Raw genomic sequence first — 23430 nt, 5'->3', positions numbered from 1 at the left:
AAGTCGGCAATTTTTTTAATTTGAATATACATTTCGGTGTGTGTGAAACTGTCATCAGTTTTCACTGGCTCACATTGATTACTTGCGACGTTTATGTGTTAAAGTCTAGCAGAATATATGTGTTACGTATCAGTATAATTAAAATCCAAACAAATAAAATGTGTTAAATATTTATTTCAAAGTTCCTGTATATTTTTATTTCTTAAACCAATTTATTATCTCCATAAAAAATAAGTTAAAAATAAGTCACATGTTTTCTATGAATATCGTTTGTTTGTTATAAATGATGTTTCTTAACAACGGATTCTGAGTGTTTTCGGACATACAGACAGACAAAGATTCAGAAAAGACTTCGTAAAACTTATTATGTGACTGGCAGACCTCGAGGCTGATCCCCTACTCACTGAACTGATCAAGTAAAGGCCCTTAGAGGTCTTATGATCACCCAGGCGCAGAGGCTTGCCGCAAGCAAGAGAGTGGAGGAAGTTGTGTACGCCACTAACACGATTTTCAGAATCGAAGAGCGTGACTAAAGAAGATGAATAATGTATCAAATTATATATATTTAACAAAAATATTATAATCTTACGATTATTAAATAATAAATAGTAAAACTAAACGCTTATCCAAAGGATTTCATACTTTTAAATACTTCTTCCATCTGTTAATTACAGTCTAGTTTTGATGATATTTATATCATGAAGGATTTATATACAGGACAGAAATCTTCAACTATATTATTTATAACTACATACAAACTGAAGTGTTAAAGTATGTTTCTATGTTAATCAGTTTCCTAACTAGAAGCTCGATACAACAGATATAATACGAAGTGTTTTCATTTAGTTTTCATCCGTTTTCACGAACCTTATCGATATCGTGCGTCCTTCACTACACTCACACACGCAAACCTCGTGTCCGACGCTAAAGCTAGAGATGTAAGCATTGCGACTTGCGTTGGAAAATAAACGCAGGCGATCACCAGTCGAGTTTTCGAATCCGTCGAAGCGGTACTGTCGTCCCGACCGGTACGTCAATTTCGAAAGAAGTTATTTATAATACGCCCCATATTCAAGCCGTGTCCCATTTTTTATATAAGTGTTAGTGTTTTATTTTCTGTGCATTTTGTGTTCTGGATTAATTTTGTTTTATTTGAATTTTGCGTATAGGATTTGGTAAGAAATTATTTTAGGCTGAGCAGTCGAGTCGGTTTTACGACGCTTTTAAGACATAAGTATATATTTATGAACCCACAATTTTATCGCTGTTTTATACGGAGATCATTTGAGATAAATTGCGAAAGGATTTATTATTTAAAATGGTGTTTAGCAAAAAACTGTATATATTCGCTCGTTCATATTAAATACAATTTAAATTAAGGTTCATTAATAAAATAGCCCTATAAATTTGTAGGGAAATAGTACACATTGTACCTTTGCATTTAAAAGAAATGTATTTTATATGGTAATTTATGAATAAATTTCCATGAAGTTGTAAGTTTTACATATCCGTCAAAATTAAATAATACTAAGTATATATTTCACACTGAATATCAAGAAAACCAACTAACTTATCTATTAAAAAGATAGCACTACGTTTTTGTATGTCTTAAGAAAACCGAAAGAATTGAAGGCTAAAGAAATATTTCAGAGTTGCGCAGAAGTCGTTGAACTTTCAGTAAATCACTTATTTTGATATGATTTTAAATGCAAATATTTTAAACTGATAAAGCAAGATCACGATTATACGTGTTATATAATATACATAAAATAACCGAGTAATTGTAGCGTAGTCTAGTTTTTATATTTAATAATTTAAATTAATATTATTACCTCCATTTTAAACAGGCATTCTCCAAATATCGGCATTTCAGTCTGTCCCTCGCTATCCTAAATTGTATATAAACGTTCTGTATAATAAATAGATTAAAGTAATTTCTATGTTTCTATTACTTATGGTATACACCTATAAAGTATTACCAGCTCAATTCCATCCTTGAAATAATCTTTCTACATTCATACATTCAATTTGGATATGTGGGACGAGATTATTGTAATAAAACTCTGATGCCATGAATAAAGAACGTGTATTGCTACCAATATTGATGGTATTAGACTAATTTATAGATATTATGCGTCGTTGCCTCATATGAATAACATTTCGAATATATAATAGGGTAAAGTGTTTGTCGGTATAAATGTCCGTCTTTTGGGTCACTTTTAAAAATAAAGTAATAAAAAATAGGGTGGGGACTTAATAGAGTTTTAGATTTCTTCTTTGGGTTATTATGTGGTATTCTGGATTATTCTGCGATCTTATTGGACCAAAATTATGTGGTGTATGAGATTTTTTAAAGTTATACTTCTTTAGGCGCGTTATGAAAAATTGATGAGAGTGAAATTTTACGATGCGCGCGCACCGTGACACAAAATTAACAGAATGAAGTTGCCCACGAAAGATGCTACGGCATTGGACATAATTTAAAAACAACATTCGAATAATAATAGAATTTATGTTACACTTAATGTAAGAGAATAATAATAAATATTTATTTATTTAACTTTTCAAATATAAACTGAACTTTATTGACTATAATGACTCCTTTTCCAGTCTTTGATTATTTGATTGTAATTAATTATTTCTATGCAATCAAAAACTATTTTTAATAATGCCAAAGAAGTATAACTTCTTACGCGCGTACATAAGTACACGCACCTTTTTTATTCTAAAGCCAAAGTAGTAGCTACTAAGCTACCTTTCTAACATTAGGCAACCAAAAGTAATTAATATCACACCTATCTGCTACTATCAGTCACTGCCTACTACTTGATTTATTAGAAGTACCTATTTTATTTATACGTAAACTTAAAAAAATAAGTGCCGCAATTCAGCGAGGAATTGCTGCCAGCGTTAAAGGTACACTGCCACAGGGACCAATCATTTTAAATTAGTTTTAATTTTATTTTTATTAATTTTTAATTATTTTTATTACTACATAGAGGTTAAGAAAATTGTAGACAAGGTATTTCTGTTTACGATATTACGAAAATGTATGAGACAAGTAAGAGCTGCGACCTTTCAACTGTACATTAAGAATGATTTCCATGCTTACATGCTTCACATGTTTATTAGAAATAACGCATATTCCTATAAATAATTGCTGCCATTCGCATCGCGCTCAGAATAATTCAAGTGCTTGAAACGTTATACACATTTCAATTATCTTGTGTATATATTTATGTGTTGTTACAATAATGCGTATTTAGGCCCTCATAACTTAAATAAATACCTAAATAGTTCTATCCTTTGAGAATATTTAGTCCCGTATCACCTTTACGTCCGTCGTTCCACAACTGACGCTCAGTTCCACACTATGTGGAACCAGCTGCCCCTAAAGTATTTCCGAACCAATTCGGCTTACGGTCCTTCAAGATCGTACCAATTCTTAAAAGGCCGGCAACGCATTTGCGTGCCTTGTGGCAATGTGCGGTGGTATCACTAAACATGCCTCCTGCTAGTATTCCCCCTGTTATTAAAAAAAAAATATGTCGAAGGATACACTCAAATCAAACACTATAGCTCTAGAAACAACGAATTTTTCACTTTTAAATATCTTTCTCAAACTATTCATCGTGGCGTCATATTACATAAGAAATGCAAATAAAATGCAAATCTAATGCGCTTGCAAATTGTTATTGTACAATTTGCATAACCTTGACATTCGTTATTATCTGTGTGTATTGGCGCGTAAATATTATATTTTTTATTTGTTTTTCCTTAATATTACGAAAAATACACTAATTCAGTGACGATAAAACATTTTATGTTAGTCACTGGAATCGCTTCATTATGCCCCACTTATATAAAATATATTTTTAATTGACTTTGATGTTAGAGTTTGGTGTCTAATAAAAAATACACTGAAGTCTGAACTGTCGAAAATATATTTTGAAGTTTTGCTACTGTCAAAGAATACGCGGGAATTAATCACAATAAAGTAGATTACAGAGTACATCTACTTCGTAGGGATAGAATTTGTTGACAATTAACGTACAGCCTGGGAATATGTCTACGTGCGTGAATAACAAATATATGTCAAAAATTCCGTATCTTATCGACTTTTGATAAAAGGATTATCTAAACAGGTAACTGTGTCTGATACTGACAATAATAATTCACCTTCGCTACTTTACCATGTGATTATAGACGATCTCTATTCATAAAATATTATCTATTCAAAATATATGTTTAAAGAACTGTGAACTATAAAATTTTCCGTTTCTGATAAACTGTTAAATAGCTAAACAATCATTTTCTTAAGAATATCTTTACGTTTGAACAAGATTTTAATGTATCTAAATGGAACGAAACCAAATGAACTACATGAATTAATTGAGCATCCAATTCAAAATTAGAATGAACGGGATTAGGCGCGCTAGCCGACCACACTTGTCAAAAAAACTAAGCAGCTGACAACCGTGGGAGATCAGCGGTTTCAGCTTTCTAACCTTGAAATCCAATACAAAAAGACATTTAGCAAACATGAGGGGCACAAAACAATTACTCTTCGAAAAAATAAAAGGTGTCAAAATCGAAGGGGCCGGGACCTTGAGTTTTTGAAAAGGGTTCGCGGTACGTGATCATAATTTGAATGATTGAATGATTTGAATGATAATGCGAATGGTATCTTTCCGATGAAAGAATTAGGAACGAATTTGAATATTATGACAATTTGTTTTTTATTCACGTTCCAAATGGGCAGAGGAAACGAATTCCGTCGCATCACAAAGTATTACTTTTTGCGTTTGGCGGCGCGATGTCAATTGAATTTGGTTCCAGTAAATGTTATCGACAATCGACGTTTTTACCTTTCTTGTTCTAGTTACTGTTTTTGTCAGCTTCTATTTAGCGTTTTAAATCTACTTTTTGTATTAAGTTATTAAAAAAAACATTTTTAACCTTGTTCACTTTTGTCGGTATTATAGCGATAATAATACACGAGTTTATAAAATAACGTAAACAATAGTTTTGTAACAGATAAAAATATTTAATCAATATACTGACGACAAACAGATGCATGCTTTATGTGTTGTAATAATAATACGATCTAACAATATCTATTTGGTGCAATTTTTCATATAATCTGTTTTTTTTTCAATCAAATATGCAAAACATACTAAAGAAGAAATCATTTTGTTCAATTCCTTCATTCAGCTTTTCATCAGAACATCGGTAAAGGTGTGCAGGTGGTATTATTGTCCCTCTGACATACAACTCCAAAGAAAGCTAACCTCATTCACTTCCGAAACTAATTATCATAACCAGCTCATCTCGTTCATGAACGAATGCGGCAAAAAACTGAAGGATGTCAATGACAGCGCGCCAAAAACGAAAAGCCACAGACAATGAATTTGTTGACATGTTTTATTAATCAGAGTTTTTTTACCGAACTTAATCGATGATAATGTATTCCAATAATAGGCAATTTAATTTTATTGAACTTTAAAATACAGTTTGTGAATTATTAAGTTTCTACGTGACGGAAGTTATTTGCGAACTCTGAAAGTAATTCTGTTACTCACTTTAAGCATGACGCAATATAGTTGAATCATCGGGTACTTCCTAAAAAAGTGTTAACATTTAGAAACGATCCATCTTAGTGAATACTTATTTGACCAGGTTCGCAGAGACAAAAGAGTGCTAAGTAGGCTATGAAGTTTTGCATATGCGTCGATATTTTTCAAAATGAGACTTTCCGTTGGACCTATCCTATACACTTTTATTTGTTAGTAATATTTAATAATTCTTTTTTAGTAGTGTTCATCATATTATAATGCATTATGAATTAACAAAACACACACGTTTGGGTCATACCGTTAAGGCTCTATACCAGTATACTTATATTAAAAAGAAAAAATAATAAAAATTTTACTTATACATAAAAAATTATCATACTTTTAAGGCCTAAATCTTCGCGATTGAAAAAAAAGTATATTAATTACTAATAAGTAGTAACGTAGTTAAAGTTCAAAGTGTTAAAAGGAACGCAAAAATTTCAGATTAGTACCTAGTGGCCTTCAATTAAAATTTCCTTTAAGTTTAAAAAAAAGAAAAATGATAATTGCGCTTGAATTTATGCAACTTAAGGTCACTTGAAACAATTAACTGTAATAAAACTCTTTGTGTTAAACCTTTTTTCATAGTAATTGATACGGCCTACTTTGACTGTTTTCTTTTTATGGAAAGGAAAAGCGATTTAGTATTTTGAGCTTACTCGTTTTGTTTATTTTGCTACTTTTGAAAGCGTATCGAATCCATGAAATTAGCTTAAAAATTTGTTGTATCTAACATAAAATGATTATCTTATGACATTCTCTTTCTAAGTTATCTAATATTATCCACCACGGTTTATCTGATATAAATAATCTGAATATATATATATAAATAATTACGGAATAATTATAAACGGAAACAACAGATAATACACAAAAAAAACTCGTGTACACACCGTACATACGATATCTATGGTGTGTACGGTTTACTTAACTTAACTTAAAAAAAAAAAACATTACACACGATTAGATAATCTTTATATATTAGATATCTGTGATATATACACAATTATAATTAAATAAAACCGAAATATATTAAACAGCGGAATATAACAATTAATGTGTAATTTAAAAAGTTCGCTTTCTTCACTGCTGGCATGATGGGTTGTCCCTATCGCGTTGCAATCCTGTGATTTTCTTATGACTTATGTCAAGGGAACCTTATCAGACAGTTAACATTGACGCAATCGATATCTCGCTGATAATTTTGCAACGATACAACGTGTAGCGACTTATTTACACTGCCAAGTATTCACGACGATTTTCCTATATAGAAAATAGATATAATGTATTGTTTTACTTCATAAAAACACAATATACTACACAAAACATGAACTGTAAGTACTAAAATTTTCACCTATAATACCACAAGAGCTTCAAAATTATCGGATATTTCCCGATAGGTTCGTTGCAAACAATTAATATAGTCGTCATGACGACTATAGTATATTTGTTTGCAGGGAACCTTGAGGGAAATGGCCGATAATTTTGAAGCTCGTGTGGTATTCGGGGGATTATTTTTCCGACCCAAATGTCGGCCAATAGAATTGCACCATGAGACGAAATGTACAGTTAACAAATAAGAATTTCATAATGAATAAAACAACTACTTAATACTTTTCTTGAAGCAACGACCAGAGAAAATTTTCACAAAAAATTTTCAGTATAATACCATGTAGGCTGTACCACGTGACGTCGAATGGTGCAATTCTATTGGCCGATATTTGGGTCGGAAAAATAATCTATCTTAATATATAAAAATTACGTGTCACGTTGTTTGTCCGCTATGGACTCCTAAACTACCGAACCGATATCAATCAAATTTGCACACCGTGTGTAGTTTGATCCAACTTTAAAGATAGGATAGCTTACATCTCAATTTATACCCGCAATATTATTTTATTGCAAAATATTTGTTTATTATTTGATAGTCACAATTTTAACAGATGGCGCTGTGTTGAAAGTACCAACGTTTCACATAAGCTACAATTTAATGGCATAACCACCAAAAAAGCATGGTGGTCCCCATGACTGGTGTTCTCCTACCGTTTCCCTTGAATTGTTTGCTACTTTGTAATATAACAAAAACCTTAGCTACAGCAACGTTTGGCCGGCCTGCTAGTTTATATATATAACACACAGATGATAGGTAGTACACAAATTTTAATTTTTTGCTATCTTTCCCCGGTCATCGGAATTTCGTATCCACCTGGCACAAGAAAATAGATAGTGCATAGATATTTTCACTAATTAAAACCTCAGTAATAACGCTTTTACACAATACAGGACTTAACCTGTCCTTACGCCACACTTGTATACATGTATATGTAGTTGCAAAACTCTACTTGCAAATACTTGATCCTCTAGAATCTTCATATCGCCCTCTTGCTTTATAAGTATCCAATGGTATGCTATGTCATGGTTGCGACACTAGGTAAACATTGTAACTCACTGTTAGTACAAGCATTATTTATTACAAAAATTATATAAGTATAATATAGTATAAGTACATTATTCGTTATAAATAAATGCATTAAGATTTTCTAACTCATAGAAGTAAAATATACCTGTGTCCAGCTCTTCCGTATCAAACTTACGCTATGAATTATACTCACGTAAGTCCTTATTTATGAGAATAATATGTATATTAGTTTAACCTTGTTATAATCATGTACCTACATGTTTTTAGTGTTTAGTTATTTTTAATTATAGTTTTTGTTCAAACATTAGAGTTAATTTTTTTTTTTTTTTTTATTGAAGTTCACCACATCATACATAATTACATATCTACAGTATATGTTACAAGCTATCTTTTCTAAAATAAATGACAATTATTTATAAAATATTTAATATAAACATACTACTATTTTTTTGCCTATTGGTAACAATAATATTAATAAAAACGTTACCAGCAAAACAGCGGATTAGGTATGAGATAGGCACAAGAACTACCGTATATATAGAGTTAGGCAGTAAATATATATATATATATATAAGATTGCAATTATATGTTAATCAATTTAAGGTTAATTATTTTGTACATATATATATATAACTTGCATGACAGGTCCTGAGAAATATTAAATAAATAAAACTACTTAGGCTATTTCGCATTTCTAATATTAGAACCGTTTACTATTTACTGATCATAATGAAATCACTGCTGGTCAACAAGCAATTAAAGATAACGACTAATTTATCATATCAAAGAGTTAGTATCGTGAAAGTCGCCCCAGTGACCTCTGAGTAATATTTCATAACATACTTTATTAATCAATATTACTTCGAGAAGGACGTCTTTATTTTAACGATAATTATTCTAGCGATATAATAAACCTGTGTCTATAACTGGAAAATCCTGTGTAGGAATTCTTTTGGCGCTTATTTGTAATATTAATCGTCATGTTAATTATGAGGTAGCTAACTAAAATAATCTTTTTACCTGCTTTCCGCGCGTTTCGTAGAGCAACGATTACGTACGTCAATTCTTTTTTAAAATATGTATCATAATCGCTTCGTCATTATAAGAATACATATCATAGCAAAACACTACAGCATATACGATAAAACCACAGTACAGGTTAAAGAAAATAAAACTATGTTAGTCGGACAGAAACTAAGTATTGTGAATATCTTACACAAATAAGTTTGTAGTACAATGACCAAGGTTATATTGTGTCGCTAGGGGCCGCATCATATTTAGAAGTTAGTACAATCGTAATTTACGTAATACGACATTAGTATTCTTTATATACGATTACCTGTTCTATAAAGTTCCTATAATAGTCAGTCATCAAATGCTAATATTAATTCGCTTTCACCCATGTCTCGGTCTCAGATTCTGGTCCTTTAATCATTTTCATTTTATAGCCATTAGCCTACTGTATCAAAGATATGTCGGTCTGCTTTTCGTTCGATGTTACCTTTACTATATGAGCAATTTCTATTGATTACACATACAGAAATATCCATCGTTTTGTGTAGGAAGAATTTTGTGCGCTTTCTCCAAAATAAGGGAGAGAACCCGGCCCGAAGGCCCCATTGGCTGCAGTTAAGAAGTGTTACAGGGTATGACGTCATCGTAGTGATTCATTAGCACAGATTATAGGTGTCAATACAGTATGTTTGTACGACCTCAGGGTTGAGATAAGACACCAGACGAATTATGCTCTAATCAGATAGAAATACATTTAAAATAAAGTAAATTTTAACAATATATTAAAACATTTCTTTATTAAGTACCTAATAGCTAAGAAAGTCCTGTTAGTGTAACAAAGATGGTCACAATACAAAAACAAATACTGAACCAAACAATTTCACATTCGCTTTCTATTAGACAGAAGTATTATCTTGAATTATCAGGAGAAAGGTTGACTAACCTATGTATTATATACGTATACTTTTCAAAACTATCGTATCGTTTCATGAAAGCTCTTCCTCTTCAGACCCTTATTTTGTACAATACCATCTAATTTCGTCTTCCCTTTAATCTTAACAAAGGGGACCGACGCGTTTGAATTAAATCATGATTTATGTTCATAACAGTGACATTACTTTTTACAACCTTTCCCTACGGCGTTGCGTGAATCATAAATATTTAGAATACACATTCATTTAATAGATTTCATTTTAATGTGATGAACTGTGAACAATTCAATTTGTGTTTATTTTATTTCTAATAATTAGCGCCTAAACGAGTCGAACCGATATAATTCCAACTAGAGTTATACTATAGTTTACAGGCGCTTGTAAGTACATATAAGTGTATACTGTAGTACTCAGCGGCCTGGTTGACCAAGAAGTGGGAATTCTGTAGCTAACGTTTTTCGCGCCTTCGTGGCTCAGTGTTATAGTTGAAGTTGGATAGTTTGAAGTTATACTTCTTTAGGCGCGTTATGAAAAATTTATGAGAGTGAAATTTTACGATGCGCGCGCACCGTGACACAAAATAAACAGAATGAAGTTGCCCACGGAAGATGCTACGGCATTGGACATAATTTAAAAACAACATTCGAATAATAATAGAATTTATGTTACACTTAATGTAAGAGAATAATAATAAATATTTCTTTATTTAATTTTTCAAATGTAAACTGAACTTTATTGACTATAATGACTCTTTACAGTCTTTGATTATTTAATTGTAATGCCAAAGATGTATAACTTCTTACGCGCGTATTAATTGCTTGAATGTTTACAGATATGTAATCTATACAAAAACTTATAGTTTATCTAGTTTGACAATCATTTACTATTATTCTGCGAGCAAAGATTTTATATAATAAATCGCGTTGTGTAATAAATAAGTTTCTCTTGCCAATGGCATTGGAAAGCCAAGCCCATGTCAAATTATTGACCCTTAACGATATAATATGACATTGAATACAGCATCTAACACAGCGCGTGTGTGTTGTTTAGTTTCAGGGCCAAAACATATTACATTAAAACCTCAGCAATAAATAAAACAAAAACAAAAATTGCTGGTAATGTTTCCATAATTATGGTGCTTAGAGTAGCGGTCTTATAATTCATACTCTATGGGAAAACAGTTTAAGTAGAACGCTATAAAATGGTATTTTAACAGCGCAATGTGGTTTTATTAAGATTTTCATACTTGTTTTATCGTAGAACAGACTTACGAAGCGATTTTTATGAAGTACTCATTGGCATATGCAAAAGTTACTTTCCATGGACATTGTTGTACGAGTATCGGTAAGTATAGTACCGGCTCTTCAGCCTCTTGTCTATAAAAATTGTATCTACTTTCAGTAATATTACTCGTACAAAGAAATATTCATATACCTCGTATATAAGGTAAGGATTCATATGATTATCAGCATCCATAACGCAAATTAGCGTTATTCTCAAGAACCTAATTATCAGTAAAGTAACCGTTATTGAAACCGTTATTATTAACGATCGGAACGGTTTCGAAATATTTTAGTTTTGGTCGATTTTCTTGATTATTTACACTTTACAGAGTAAAGGACCGTTAATTCACCGTTTAAATGTTTTTGGGTTACAGTGTAAACTCTTTATAACGAATTTCAAGGGACCGAGCAATTTTATTCGTTTTCGTTATAGGGAGGGAAGAATTAATGTATGGGTATTGGGTTAAACCAAATCAAATATTTCTTATTCTTATGTTATAGAGCATTACGTTTTGTCGTTATAACCAATGACGGTATAAAGAATTTACACTGTATTTACATTTGAAAAGTTTACACTTTGAACTAGCTTCAGCCCGCAGTTTTGCCAGCAATTTCGTGTTTGGCAAGATTTTTGCAACATCATTAACAATAATTCTTAATTTCAGACAATTTACATTATGGTTTTTGTGAATTATACTTAACACACCATTTGTTTCCTGGTTTAGAATTGTGTTCCGTGAGGTAATACAAATATGTTCGGTAGTTATTAACAATATGTAAGGATTTACTGAAACAATTTAACATTTTGGTTAGAAATCCAACTTTAAAACGGCACAAATGGAAAAAATATTTATCCGAGAAGGTAACCTTTTGTCGGCGTATCAATAAAAACCGTTTAAAACATTATCATAATTTCTGCTTATTCATTTTAATAATTACTGATAACCCGTGTTTATTATTACAATTTTATGAGCTCACAAGCTTCAACGATATATTATACCTTGTTAAAATTAATTGTTGAGATGCGTTTTAATATACCTGTTAAGTTAAGCGGAAGATGATCAATCATTTAACTTTAAATTACATTTCTTAACACCTAATTGCTAAAGCGTGTTACGGTTTTGTTTCGTATTTATTTTTTTGCTTTATTCCTTCTTGGTCCTTCTCTAGATCTTATCACTTTTGTTTATAAACCAGTCATTTCAGTTAATAAACTCATTTACTTTCTGATAAATTTACGCTTTGATGAAAAGAGACACAGTGCCAATAACATAATTATTAAACCACCAGTGGCGCAGTGGACCTGAGGTTGCTGTATCTGTTTCGTGATTATTTGTTTTTTCTAATAGCCAAGTACCTTCTACCGTCATAGTACCTAGCCAATAGACAATACAAGCACCTTCTGTGCGTGACACACGCCGTCGACTTTTTGGGTCTAAGGATTTCATACTTCACCGTGCGAGCATGTGTCAAATGAGCATATAGAAAGATAATTGCTGCACAGCCGGGGTTCGGACTTACGACGTCAGGAATGAGTGTAGCACTTTGAAGCCAAAGGGCCTGCTTATACCTTAACATACTTTTTTTTTCTTTTTTTTTATGGCTCTGGCACCATTTGTGCATTAGCCTGCGTCAAGTATAGGATTTTTTTTATAATTCGTGCTTGTCTTTTTTAGAAATTCGACCGTGTCCTCTATGTACGGTTTAAGCACTCGCCCGGTACCGCAAAACCCACCCAAAGGCCGAGAACAAATTTAAATTAAATTAAAACTTGCCCTCGAACCGGGAATCGAACCCGGTACCCCTCACCTAGCTGCCACTTAATAAGACCGCTAGGCTATGAGGCCCCCCTTAACATACTTTATATGTATATTATAACCCCCTGCCGCAACTGTCAACTGTCAACGCAACTGTTTTAATGAATTGACAGAGCGGTTTCGGAATGTTGTGGTGTGTAATGTTATGGATTGATTTAAACTTAAATATAATAATTATTATTGAAAAGTGCGCTTAAATTATACAAAAACTACTTGAACAGAAGCTGAAGAAGCGGAAAAGAGAGTTTTCATTATTCCCATTGAAATTTTACTACTTCAATGACTTACTTTACTTTATTGCCTTTCTTTTTTAATATTTAATTTGCTTATAATTTTCGTCGTTTAAATTATAACTTTGTATTACGAAGAACCCGTGCTTACATTCTTATATAAACTCTCTACGTCTTAACAGTTAAGTTTATTTAAACATCAAAGACAAGCAGAGGAAGGACTGTATCAATAAATTCGTCTATTTTTACACTGACAACCCTAAGCACTTCCTGATTGGATGTATTTTTAATCTATGCTTGAGATGACCAGATTGTCGATGGTATGCTGGGAGAAGCTATTAATCTTCTTGACCGGTGATTAAATTCATAACAAACTTAGAGTAATTTTGTAATATAAAGCTGGATATCAAAGATGTGTAGATGTTTCAATATTTGTTTTATAATTACTATAAATTAACGCGTTTCTTTACAATTTAAATTTCCTCCCAAATTTTGTTAATTTTCAAAAGGCACTTTAACTCTATTTAAAATAAACTATTTTCTTTAAAATTCCTTACAAAATTGCCATCAATGGGCACGTAGACGTCGCACGTCGCACGCACGTCTTATTCTTCTACTACGCAAGATCTGCGTACTTTCAAAAAAGAAGGATTTTTTAAGGAAAAAAAACACTACGCTTCAAATAATACTGGCCATCGTTTATGCTGGTGACTAAAAGTTCCACGAATGAAGTGATGCTACTACCAAATATATTCTTAGTCTTGGCCCTATATTGAGATGCGTCTGGCATTAAATCGTAAACACGTAAGCAAGTGTTAATTGGGCATAAAGCAAAATCAATTGTTCCTGGGATTTACACGCACGATTTAGTCCACACGACAAATTTTCAAATATTTTTTCGAAGAAAAATTCTTTTTAATATAGATTTAAGTCGTGTACGACATATTTATCTAGCGCTCCTATTTTAGACCAATAAAATAGATATGCCGGGGTCAACAACGCTACCGTGGCAGTACAAGATAAGGCACGCGGTGCAGCGTTGCAAAATATCTTCTATTAGTTTATTTTGAATTCTGATAAGATGTAACACTTCCGCCTTCATTTTTTTTCGACTTTGCTTCTGAGATTCATTTTTAGCTAAGTTGTAGTTATTTTTAATTTTGAGGTGTATTTTTTTGCCTTACCATGCATTACCATAGAAAAAAAAATTGTTTTGCCAAAAAGTCACATTTGCGTTGCTTAAGGTTGTTATATTTATAAGTTATCTAAAGTTTTAAAATAAAGGATAAGGATAAGAATCGAGATTTAGCGCTAAGTGTGAGGTCCAGTAACTTACGTACGGATCCGGTCCGGACCTACAGATTCCCGTATAGATTAGACATATGTAAATTATGTAATCAATATATCTAATATGACCTTAAAAACTAACGTAAAATGCACAGAATTTTCAAAATGAGAATTACAGTTATGTACAAAATGGGAACGTTTTTACTTCACATTCTATATTCGAATGTACAAATCATAGACAAATCTTGTAATATTCTATCTTTTTCAGATTCCTAAGTGCCTGAAGATAAGGAATGTGCCTTTAGTGACCAGTGTTGCTAGTGATAAAGTTTATTTTTAATCTGTAAAGTGTTCAGTAGAAGTCATGGAGCTAAGAAGATTATCTATATGTATAGCATTCTTCGTGTTTGCTTGCGTGTCACAATGCTCAGGTAAGATTTTCGTGTTATATTACTAATTCAACTGATACTTTATCATAACAGGTAAATTCCATAAAGTAGGATCAGATAACTGCCCAGTAGGGCTTCATAGACAAAGTCTAGTCTTATCTAATTAACTATAGTTTTTCTTTATTATATACCCATAATTATTACCCAGAAAGGTGAACAGCGTAAGCCAAATGAACATTTTTGTAGCCATCACTCATTCGTTTTTTGTCTATGTTTAAGCTTGATAATCTGGGTTTAATTACTAATTAATACTATGTATTAATCATAGCTGACTATTCCAAGAAGTAAAAACATTCAGCATGGGCACTATTTTGTTTATTTGACCTGTGATTTGGTTGAATATTTGTTGTTTCAAACAGTTTTTTCTTTATTTATATGATATAAGAACTGGGATAGTTTAAATTATTAACTAGACTAGAGGTTTAATTTGTACAAAACAATAATAGTTAAACAATAAAATTATTTAAAAAAAAACAACAAATATGAATTTATTTATAGTAATAGCTTAGTCATAAAAGTAAATATTATTTTTGTATTCATACAGCTAACATAAATTTTATATAAAGATATAGCCAAATATGAAAAACTTAATATTTACAAAAAGATTCAAACGTTTACTAAAGGAAAAAATCTATAAAAATATTTAAAAAAAACTAAGTAATACCTGATTCGGCTGTGTTGTGTGATGTGAAATGAGGGTAGTGTATGTGTACCACTACATTTGTATATTTCGTCTCAATTACTGTAGTATTTCATTGTTATTTTAAAATCATTACACAGGCTGAAGAACGAGCGCAACAATGCGTAAATATATTGTTCTGACTAATACTAACAATTTTAGAATCTGGACTAGAGACTTGCAGTCTCGATTATTGAAAAAAGTAGGTCGACCTAAAAATATCATCCAGGCATCATAATAATCTATTTTTTTTAACAAGACGTTTATTAATCACAAGTAAACCCTAAAGCTTATTTTATTATTGTTCACCAAAATTGCTTCTTTTTAATTGAGTATTTATTAATAGTGATATTCAAATCTTGTATAGAAATTGATTATAGTGAAAAAAAAAATTTCGATAACTGTATAGTTATCCAATTTAATTAATCTCGCATGGATTATTTTTATCATATAATAAATAATCACACAAAACAAACTACCTAATTTAGTACCGAATTATTGAGTGATTTAGGGTATCATAGGGTATATATAACTTTACCAATATACCTTTGTTAGATTACGATTGCACATAAGGTATTATATTATTACTACTTAGTACGAAGTATTTAGTGCCTACATAAACAATCACTTTCCATATAAAATGTCAAAATCCATATAAAATTTAATTGAGAATAAGATGAACGCACTCGAGATAGTTCGAAAAAAACTTATCTCAAATTTAGGTTAGTCATCACAGAGAAACTTGTAAGGCCTTGGCTACAACAATCGTGAAGAACAAATTACATGGATTTTATCTGAATCGGGTCATTCACTTGATCAGATTGCTGTTTGTGTGATGTAATCTTTGTTTTATCTACAAATTCAATTGGTGAAAAATAATTTATACAGATTCCTGGCGTGTTTATAGTAACTTTATGACCCCTGTATGGGGCAGAGGACTACCACTGTGAGCCTCCATCTTGTTCGGTCTCTTTGCCGCATCTGCAACAGTACGCCGCCAGGTTTGTTTGCTACAGCCAAGGTTCCACTTTCCTTGGGGATTCCAATCAAGCGCCTTCTTGGGGATATGATTCGAATCTCTTCAGAGTGGCCATAGCATACTACGTAATATTATTATGACTAGGAATATATAAAAAAATGCTACATACCATTATACACATTATTATATTTTATCTAAAAACTAAACGTGTTATTAGCGACATTACATCGAGAGTTTAATAGAGCAATTATTCCATTTTAATAGACCCAATTAAACGGCCTTAAGGAGAACTAACTCGTTAATGGAATGTAATTAGCCATCTCATTGACAGCCACATCAAAATCGGGCGACGTCGGTGACAACTGACAGCTGTCAACGCACTCTTTTATTTTTGAAATCGTCATAGCAAGGTCCTTACATATTTAGTTAGCAACTGTATTAGTAATTATGATTAACGGAACGAAATGAGGAATGTTATCGTGAATACGAATATTAAAGTATCAATTTAAAATTCAAATGAGATAATTTGGCCTAATCCAAACACACGCTACAGTTCATAAACCTGCGTATCGTGTCAATACGAAATAACTAAAAAATATTGTTTTGCGAAAATCCAGACATATAAATCAACATGCCACACCTCAAAGGCGGTTCAAAGACTCTAATTAATTAGATACCCATTAATTTCGTTTAACAAGGTAGGGAATGCGATAAGAGAAATGGGCCGTGCTTCTTACCTAGCTGACGAAACACGAAAGTATATAAGAGCAGTCATGTTTTGATTCAAAAATTCAAAAATCATTTATTCATATAGGTGAAAAAATGTTCACTTATGAACGTCAAAAAATATATATAGGTATATGAAATGCTTCTAATCAAATACATAGTCGAAATAACGAACATCACCGCATATACGAATTCAAGTCCGACCAGTCACCACAAGTAGCATCCGTTCACGAGTATGACGCATGGTCAGCCATCGGCCCCCTGATAATTAACATACTTACGGGCCCCGTGTGGGGCAGAAGGCATTCGGCGTAGAACTCTAGTCTGTTTGATCTTTCGCCTCTGCAATTATGTCTCCTTTCATACGAGTCTAGAGGTTCCACGGCAACGCGACTTGGATCCTTGGATCAGATGCCCCCCCACTTCCATGTTCGGCGTTTTATACTTCTGCTAAATATTCATCAGCCATAAAACTTACATATTACTTATTATACGTTTTGAATAGACTAGGAATTTTACTATACGTCAAATGAACTATAAAATGATTGAACATGTTTACGTAATATCAATTGAACTGAACGACACGATAACAATGGTTCATTCGAGTTTAATCCATTCGGTCATCAATCAAATGATCATGCATGATTAATGAGTTGATTGAATGAAAAACTAGTCTTGGTAATTTTTACGATTTGTTTTCTACGTTTGCCGTGTAAATATTTAATCCGATTTGTTTAAAGTGTAATAAACTACGCTTTACGTAATCGGAGATAATCTTTCTCTTCTATTCAATGTTTAAATTAAACATTATTTGAAATAAAAAGAGCTATAATATGTAACAATTATATTGCTATAGCGTTCCTTACACGGTATGTGATTAATAAACAAACATCTCTGTTCCTCCTTAAGTGCAGTGGCTGAAGTGTGCGCCTCTCTATCCTGGGGGATTAAGAATTTGTTACACAGCTGTGATTCTCTCATTTGTAAATTATCACGTGCTAGCCGCTAGCTCGTCCCAGCTTCGCACGGGTGGACATTTTTTTTTAATTTTGGCATAAACGTGCAGTAAATGCAGGACATAGCTAAATAATAATGTATTTAGCGATAGTGTATCGCTGGCTCTCTTTGGGTACGGGAATTGATGATTGAAAACAAAATGATAACAGAATACATGACATCAACGGGTAATTTTTAAAAACATTTCACTGAGGTTTAGAATATATATCCTTATTTTTTTCTTGCAATTCAAATAGCCTATAATTATCAGAGATAATGTAGCATTCAAATGTTGAAATTTTAAAATCGGTCCAGTACTTTTTGAGCCAATTTGTTACAAAGATATAAATCTTTCCTCTTTATTATATTAGTATAGATTATTATGTTTTGTTTCTCCTGAACTATTTAACTTTCAAAAGGTGGGTAATGCTGTAATTTCTGACCTGTATTTGATCTGGACCACGATCGATATTGGTAAATGCTTTACAACTGCAGAGAATTAACCAAAACGTAAATCTATTAGAGTTAACTGTGAATTTAACTAGTGTTTCGTAAGCAAATCAGTTGCTACATTGCCGGAATGTCATAGAACTGGTTATGCTAAGCTATTTATCATTGTTTTATTCAATTTAATACAAGTAGCTTACAATAATCGCCTTATCGTAACTACATCTTTGTATTAGCGGCTCTTAACTTGCCGTATGCGTTTTTATCATAATTTTTTTAATAAATCGTCGGGAATTTAATACTTTAGACTGGCCTTTGCTTATGTAGAAAAACACAGTAAATAGTATACGCAATATTATTTTAAGTGTTCTTAAATTAACCTATTAAATAATAAAGCTTTATTCATGACAGGAATATGGTTGTGACAAAATTGATCTAACACTTGTCCCCGCTAGGGAACCCCTGTGTTATGGCATGTTGGTATAGTTCTTCCGTGGTATATGGTGCATGTATAAATATTTTAATAAAAGGTAGTGTTTGTGTTGCATCTAATCACACAAAAGCCTTTAAGTATGCGTGAATGTATGAGAATGTTTCAGGATGTTAGTGTGTATAATACACTGTTTATTTGAAAGTGTGGCTAATAGTTGTTATTAGCGTGCGCTGTCTGTGTTAGTTTTTTCACCTCAGAGTTATGCCAAAATATGTAGTTTAACTATCGTTTTATAAGGAAAATATTATTATGATTACTTACTGTTAATCCTCGCTAAGTTAACATTAACTTAATATGTGACTAATACACTTGTAAATGTATAGTTTCAAACCGCAATTAATGAGACAGTTTCTAACGCGTGCGCGCATAATTTGAAAAAAATGGTACTTGTTAATGAAGAACGAGATAGTTATGAAACAAAGATTACAATGTTGTGATACTCTTACGTAAATGATAAGGAGTGACTGATAACAAATGGTTAACTGCATTGCGCAAACAAGATGCGTAAAAAGTGAACTATAAAACATTCAAGCTGTTATGAACTTTTGAAATTGGGTCGTTTTAAAATTAATAATTTATATTACAGAATTTTCTGTTAAATACTCGCTCAATATATGACATGATTTGTTGTACAAAAATATACATGTACGAATAAATGAAAGTTCGGGTGTAGTGGTTACGCTTGTCGTTTTAAAACCCTGTGGGTAAACTAAAGCATTTTATCTTATATATAAAATTCTCGTGTCACAATGTTAGTAACCATACTCCTCCGAAACGGCTTGACCGATTTTTATCAAATTTTATATGCACATTCAGTAGGTCTGAGAATCGGCTACTTTCATACCTCTAGTGATAAGGGTTGTCCATCCCTAACATTTTATTTTTAATTTTTTTGTTTTTATTTTTATGATACAGCATACAAAAATACATACCACCCCTAATTTTTCACCCCTCTATGATCAACCCCTATTTTTTATTTGTTAATTTAAATCTCTGAGGTTTATATAGAGAAAAATACACAGAAATAAAAAGTTATCATTCCAAACAATCGAACAGACTCTGGGGTAGTAGGAATAGCAAAATGTTCCAAGTTGGTATGTACTAAAAAGGTATCCTAAGTAAAATCACATTAAGGAGAAACGAAGTTCGCGGGGGCAGCTAGTTTCTATATAAAATATAATCCAGTGGCGATACATCTTCTTCTAGGTGTATGTACCTGTTTCGTGATCATTTGTTTTTCTAATAGGCAAGTAGGTGATCAGTTGACATACTCCGTTTTTTGGGTCTATGGAATGCCAGTTTCCTTACAAATTTCTCCTCGTATGAGTGAGTTAAATTCACTTAGACAGAAAGTCCATTGATGTTCGGCGTTGAACTTACCACCTCAGATTTGAGAGACCCACACTTAGAATGGCTTTTATTTCTATATTGACGTTGTGATGGGACAAATCGTTATAGTTGTAGAATAGTGACGGATCTCACAAATAGTAAACTTTACAGGGCAGCCATTTCAAAATAATATAATCATGTTAGTTTTTGTCATAACTATTTTAATTCATATTCTGTTATTATGAAAATTTGTTTCAAAACAAAAGGGTTTGTTTTGAATAAAAATATATATTTTGAATATAATATATAATAAAAATAAAAATAATAATAATAAATGACACAGTTTTCTAGAAAAATCACATGCTTCTATCAAGTCACTGAATTTGAAATTTAAAAAACATGTTTTTTTTTGTAATGTAGCCGTAATATTTAGTCAATGTAGTATCCAAATATGATAAAAGGTGGATTTCGGATTTTTTTTCAAATCCGACATTGTTCTATGATCATGACAAAATTATCAATCAAAATGTAGAAATATTCATCTTTGGGGATACATATTAATATAAATAAACGCTTTAAAGAACTAAAAAGTTGTTACTTTACTATATATAAAACATATATTTATATAATATTAAGCAGCATAACATAATAACACTACTAATTCTAAGTCCAAGCAAACTTACTTGAACTATACAATCTTTGACAAATATTGGTATATTTGGCAAACCTTGGCCATGTTTGACCAACATTCATTAGCCTATTTCAATATTATTTATTGAGATTGCGAAGGATGTGCTGTTAATGTTGTCGTCTACGTTATTTCATAGGAATGTTTTCACTTTTCGATTAAGATTAAAATTTAAATTATCTGTATTATTATTTCCAAGTTTCAGTATAATATTATGTTAATTATAAATTGATTAAACTGGAATAACAATTTTGAATTTAGCTTTACAGTTTACACAAAGGGGCAAGAGCTATATAGTATTTACTATTTAGTAAAAATGTAATACCTGGGAAATTTCAAATTACCTCTAAAATATTAAATTAATATATTAAGTTAATCAAGTGATAGTACAATGATGTACTACTCCACTAGCAAAAATTAATTAGTTCGAACCCGGCGAAACAATAATTGATGACGATTGGCTAACGGACATGACTTATACAAAATGTCTAGTGCTTTGATATCGCGTTTTAAGGGACTACTCGCGCCATCTAGTTACATGCACATGAGTAATTTAAACGTACTCCCCACAAACGTGCAACGAAAAGTTTTGTTAATATTTCAACGTAAACTATAATCAAATTTTGCTCACGAAAAGTTATATCAGTATAATTTTAATTATAATTTAATTTTTTGTAAAAGGGTCGTGTAAAAGATTACTACTGTCATTACATTTTCTGTCAAGCCATTTCTTCCAGGTTTGTTGTCGGAGTAAAGAAAGGGTGGCTATTTTTAGGTGTGCGTCATAAACTAATATGGGCCATTGTGTCAACCGGGGACGTCATAGTAAATATTAGGTTTTTGGGTTTTTGCATGACCTCCTAGACTGTGCTGGGCCGAGCAGCGTTTGATGTATATAATGCTTTTATATTTAGGTATAATAAAAAATACATGAAAATAAGAATATGAGGCAAGAGGTTTGTACAACGCTTTTTTAGAATATAGTTTTGTCGGTAATCGAACACAGGACCTTAAACTTCGAAGTAAACATTACCATTAAACGTCTAAATCAACAATATTAATTAAAAATATTGTCACTATACTACTTAAAGAGAAAAAGGTGTTGAAACGTATAATGAAGCTAATAAGTTAAATATATACTGTATAAATCATTAAAATCGATTTAGTTTGGCATGAGAATTGACCCCATGCCTCACAGCTGCAGACTAAACAAGTCACCAACGAACGAAGCGGTGAAAAAATATGTGCGTTTAATATAAACAACGTACTCACCAGGGAACAATGAACTTTTATTTGGTTTAAAGGCAATATTTCTTTTCAGTTTTCCTTTCAATGTGAAAAATAAACTCACTCTATTTAGATATGTTAAAATTAAGATTAAGATCGAAATAGAAGAGATTTTTTTGGTTTATTATTACTAGTTGTTTAAAAACCAACTATAGTAGGTTCTGTACGTTATGAACATTCAAAAATAAATAATATACCCAATTTAGTTATCAAGCAACTTAATATAGTATTTATAAAAAATTTAGATACAATAGAAATTATAAATAACTAAAATTTTAACACAAAAGTAACTGAATGACTTTAAATTTAAGAACAAAAAACAATAACAAACCCTTAATATATGACTAAAATATATTATTAAAAGGAGTCCCTTTAGGCAAGGTTCCGAAGATACTGACAGCGTTCCCCCTTTGTAATGAAATTACATTTAGTTCCCCAATATAACTATGCATAATAGTTTATAGTAGCATATTAGTATGTCAACTAGGAACACAGCTAATTAGTAAAGAAGTGACAGTTCACACTATGATGGTCACACGTGGTGCCTGCATGTGGGGTAGCCGACGGAGCGTGAAATTGTAAATATTTCACCTTTTTAAAGCTATTTTAAGCTTTTTAAACACAAACACAAAACAAGCTGTCTCTTTCTTTGACTTAGTACCGGTTTTCAATGTGTACAAAATATATTTACGGGTGAATTATTTGACACGTAATACAAATTATATTGGCGAAAGAATTTTTAAAGTGATTTTTGACTTGA

The 23430-nt window shown here is 31.7% G+C and overlaps 1 protein-coding gene across 2 annotated transcripts in view; it reads left to right on the top strand.

Annotated features, from left to right (window-relative positions):
- Positions 1–902: 902 nt before the first annotated feature.
- The window catches only part of LOC125052327 (protein amalgam-like), a 108398-nt gene continuing 85870 nt past the window's right edge, over positions 903–23430 (top strand). Inside the window, exons 1-2 of one of the 2 annotated variants that reach the window (XM_047653096.1) lie at positions 903–1028; positions 14866–15028. In XM_047653096.1, the coding sequence (XP_047509052.1) occupies positions 14962–15028 (67 nt within the window). In that variant the 5' untranslated portion in view covers positions 903–1028; positions 14866–14961. The remainder of the gene's footprint in view (positions 1029–14865; positions 15029–23430) is intronic. The other variant, XM_047653095.1, reaches the window with a different exon arrangement.

The sequence above is a fragment of the Pieris napi genome, chromosome 9, assembly GCF_905475465.1.
Source record: "Pieris napi chromosome 9, ilPieNapi1.2, whole genome shotgun sequence".
Taxonomy (NCBI): domain Eukaryota; kingdom Metazoa; phylum Arthropoda; class Insecta; order Lepidoptera; family Pieridae; genus Pieris; species Pieris napi.
The sequence above is the reverse complement of the archived record's forward strand: the minus strand, read 5'-3'. Positions and strand labels throughout refer to the sequence as shown.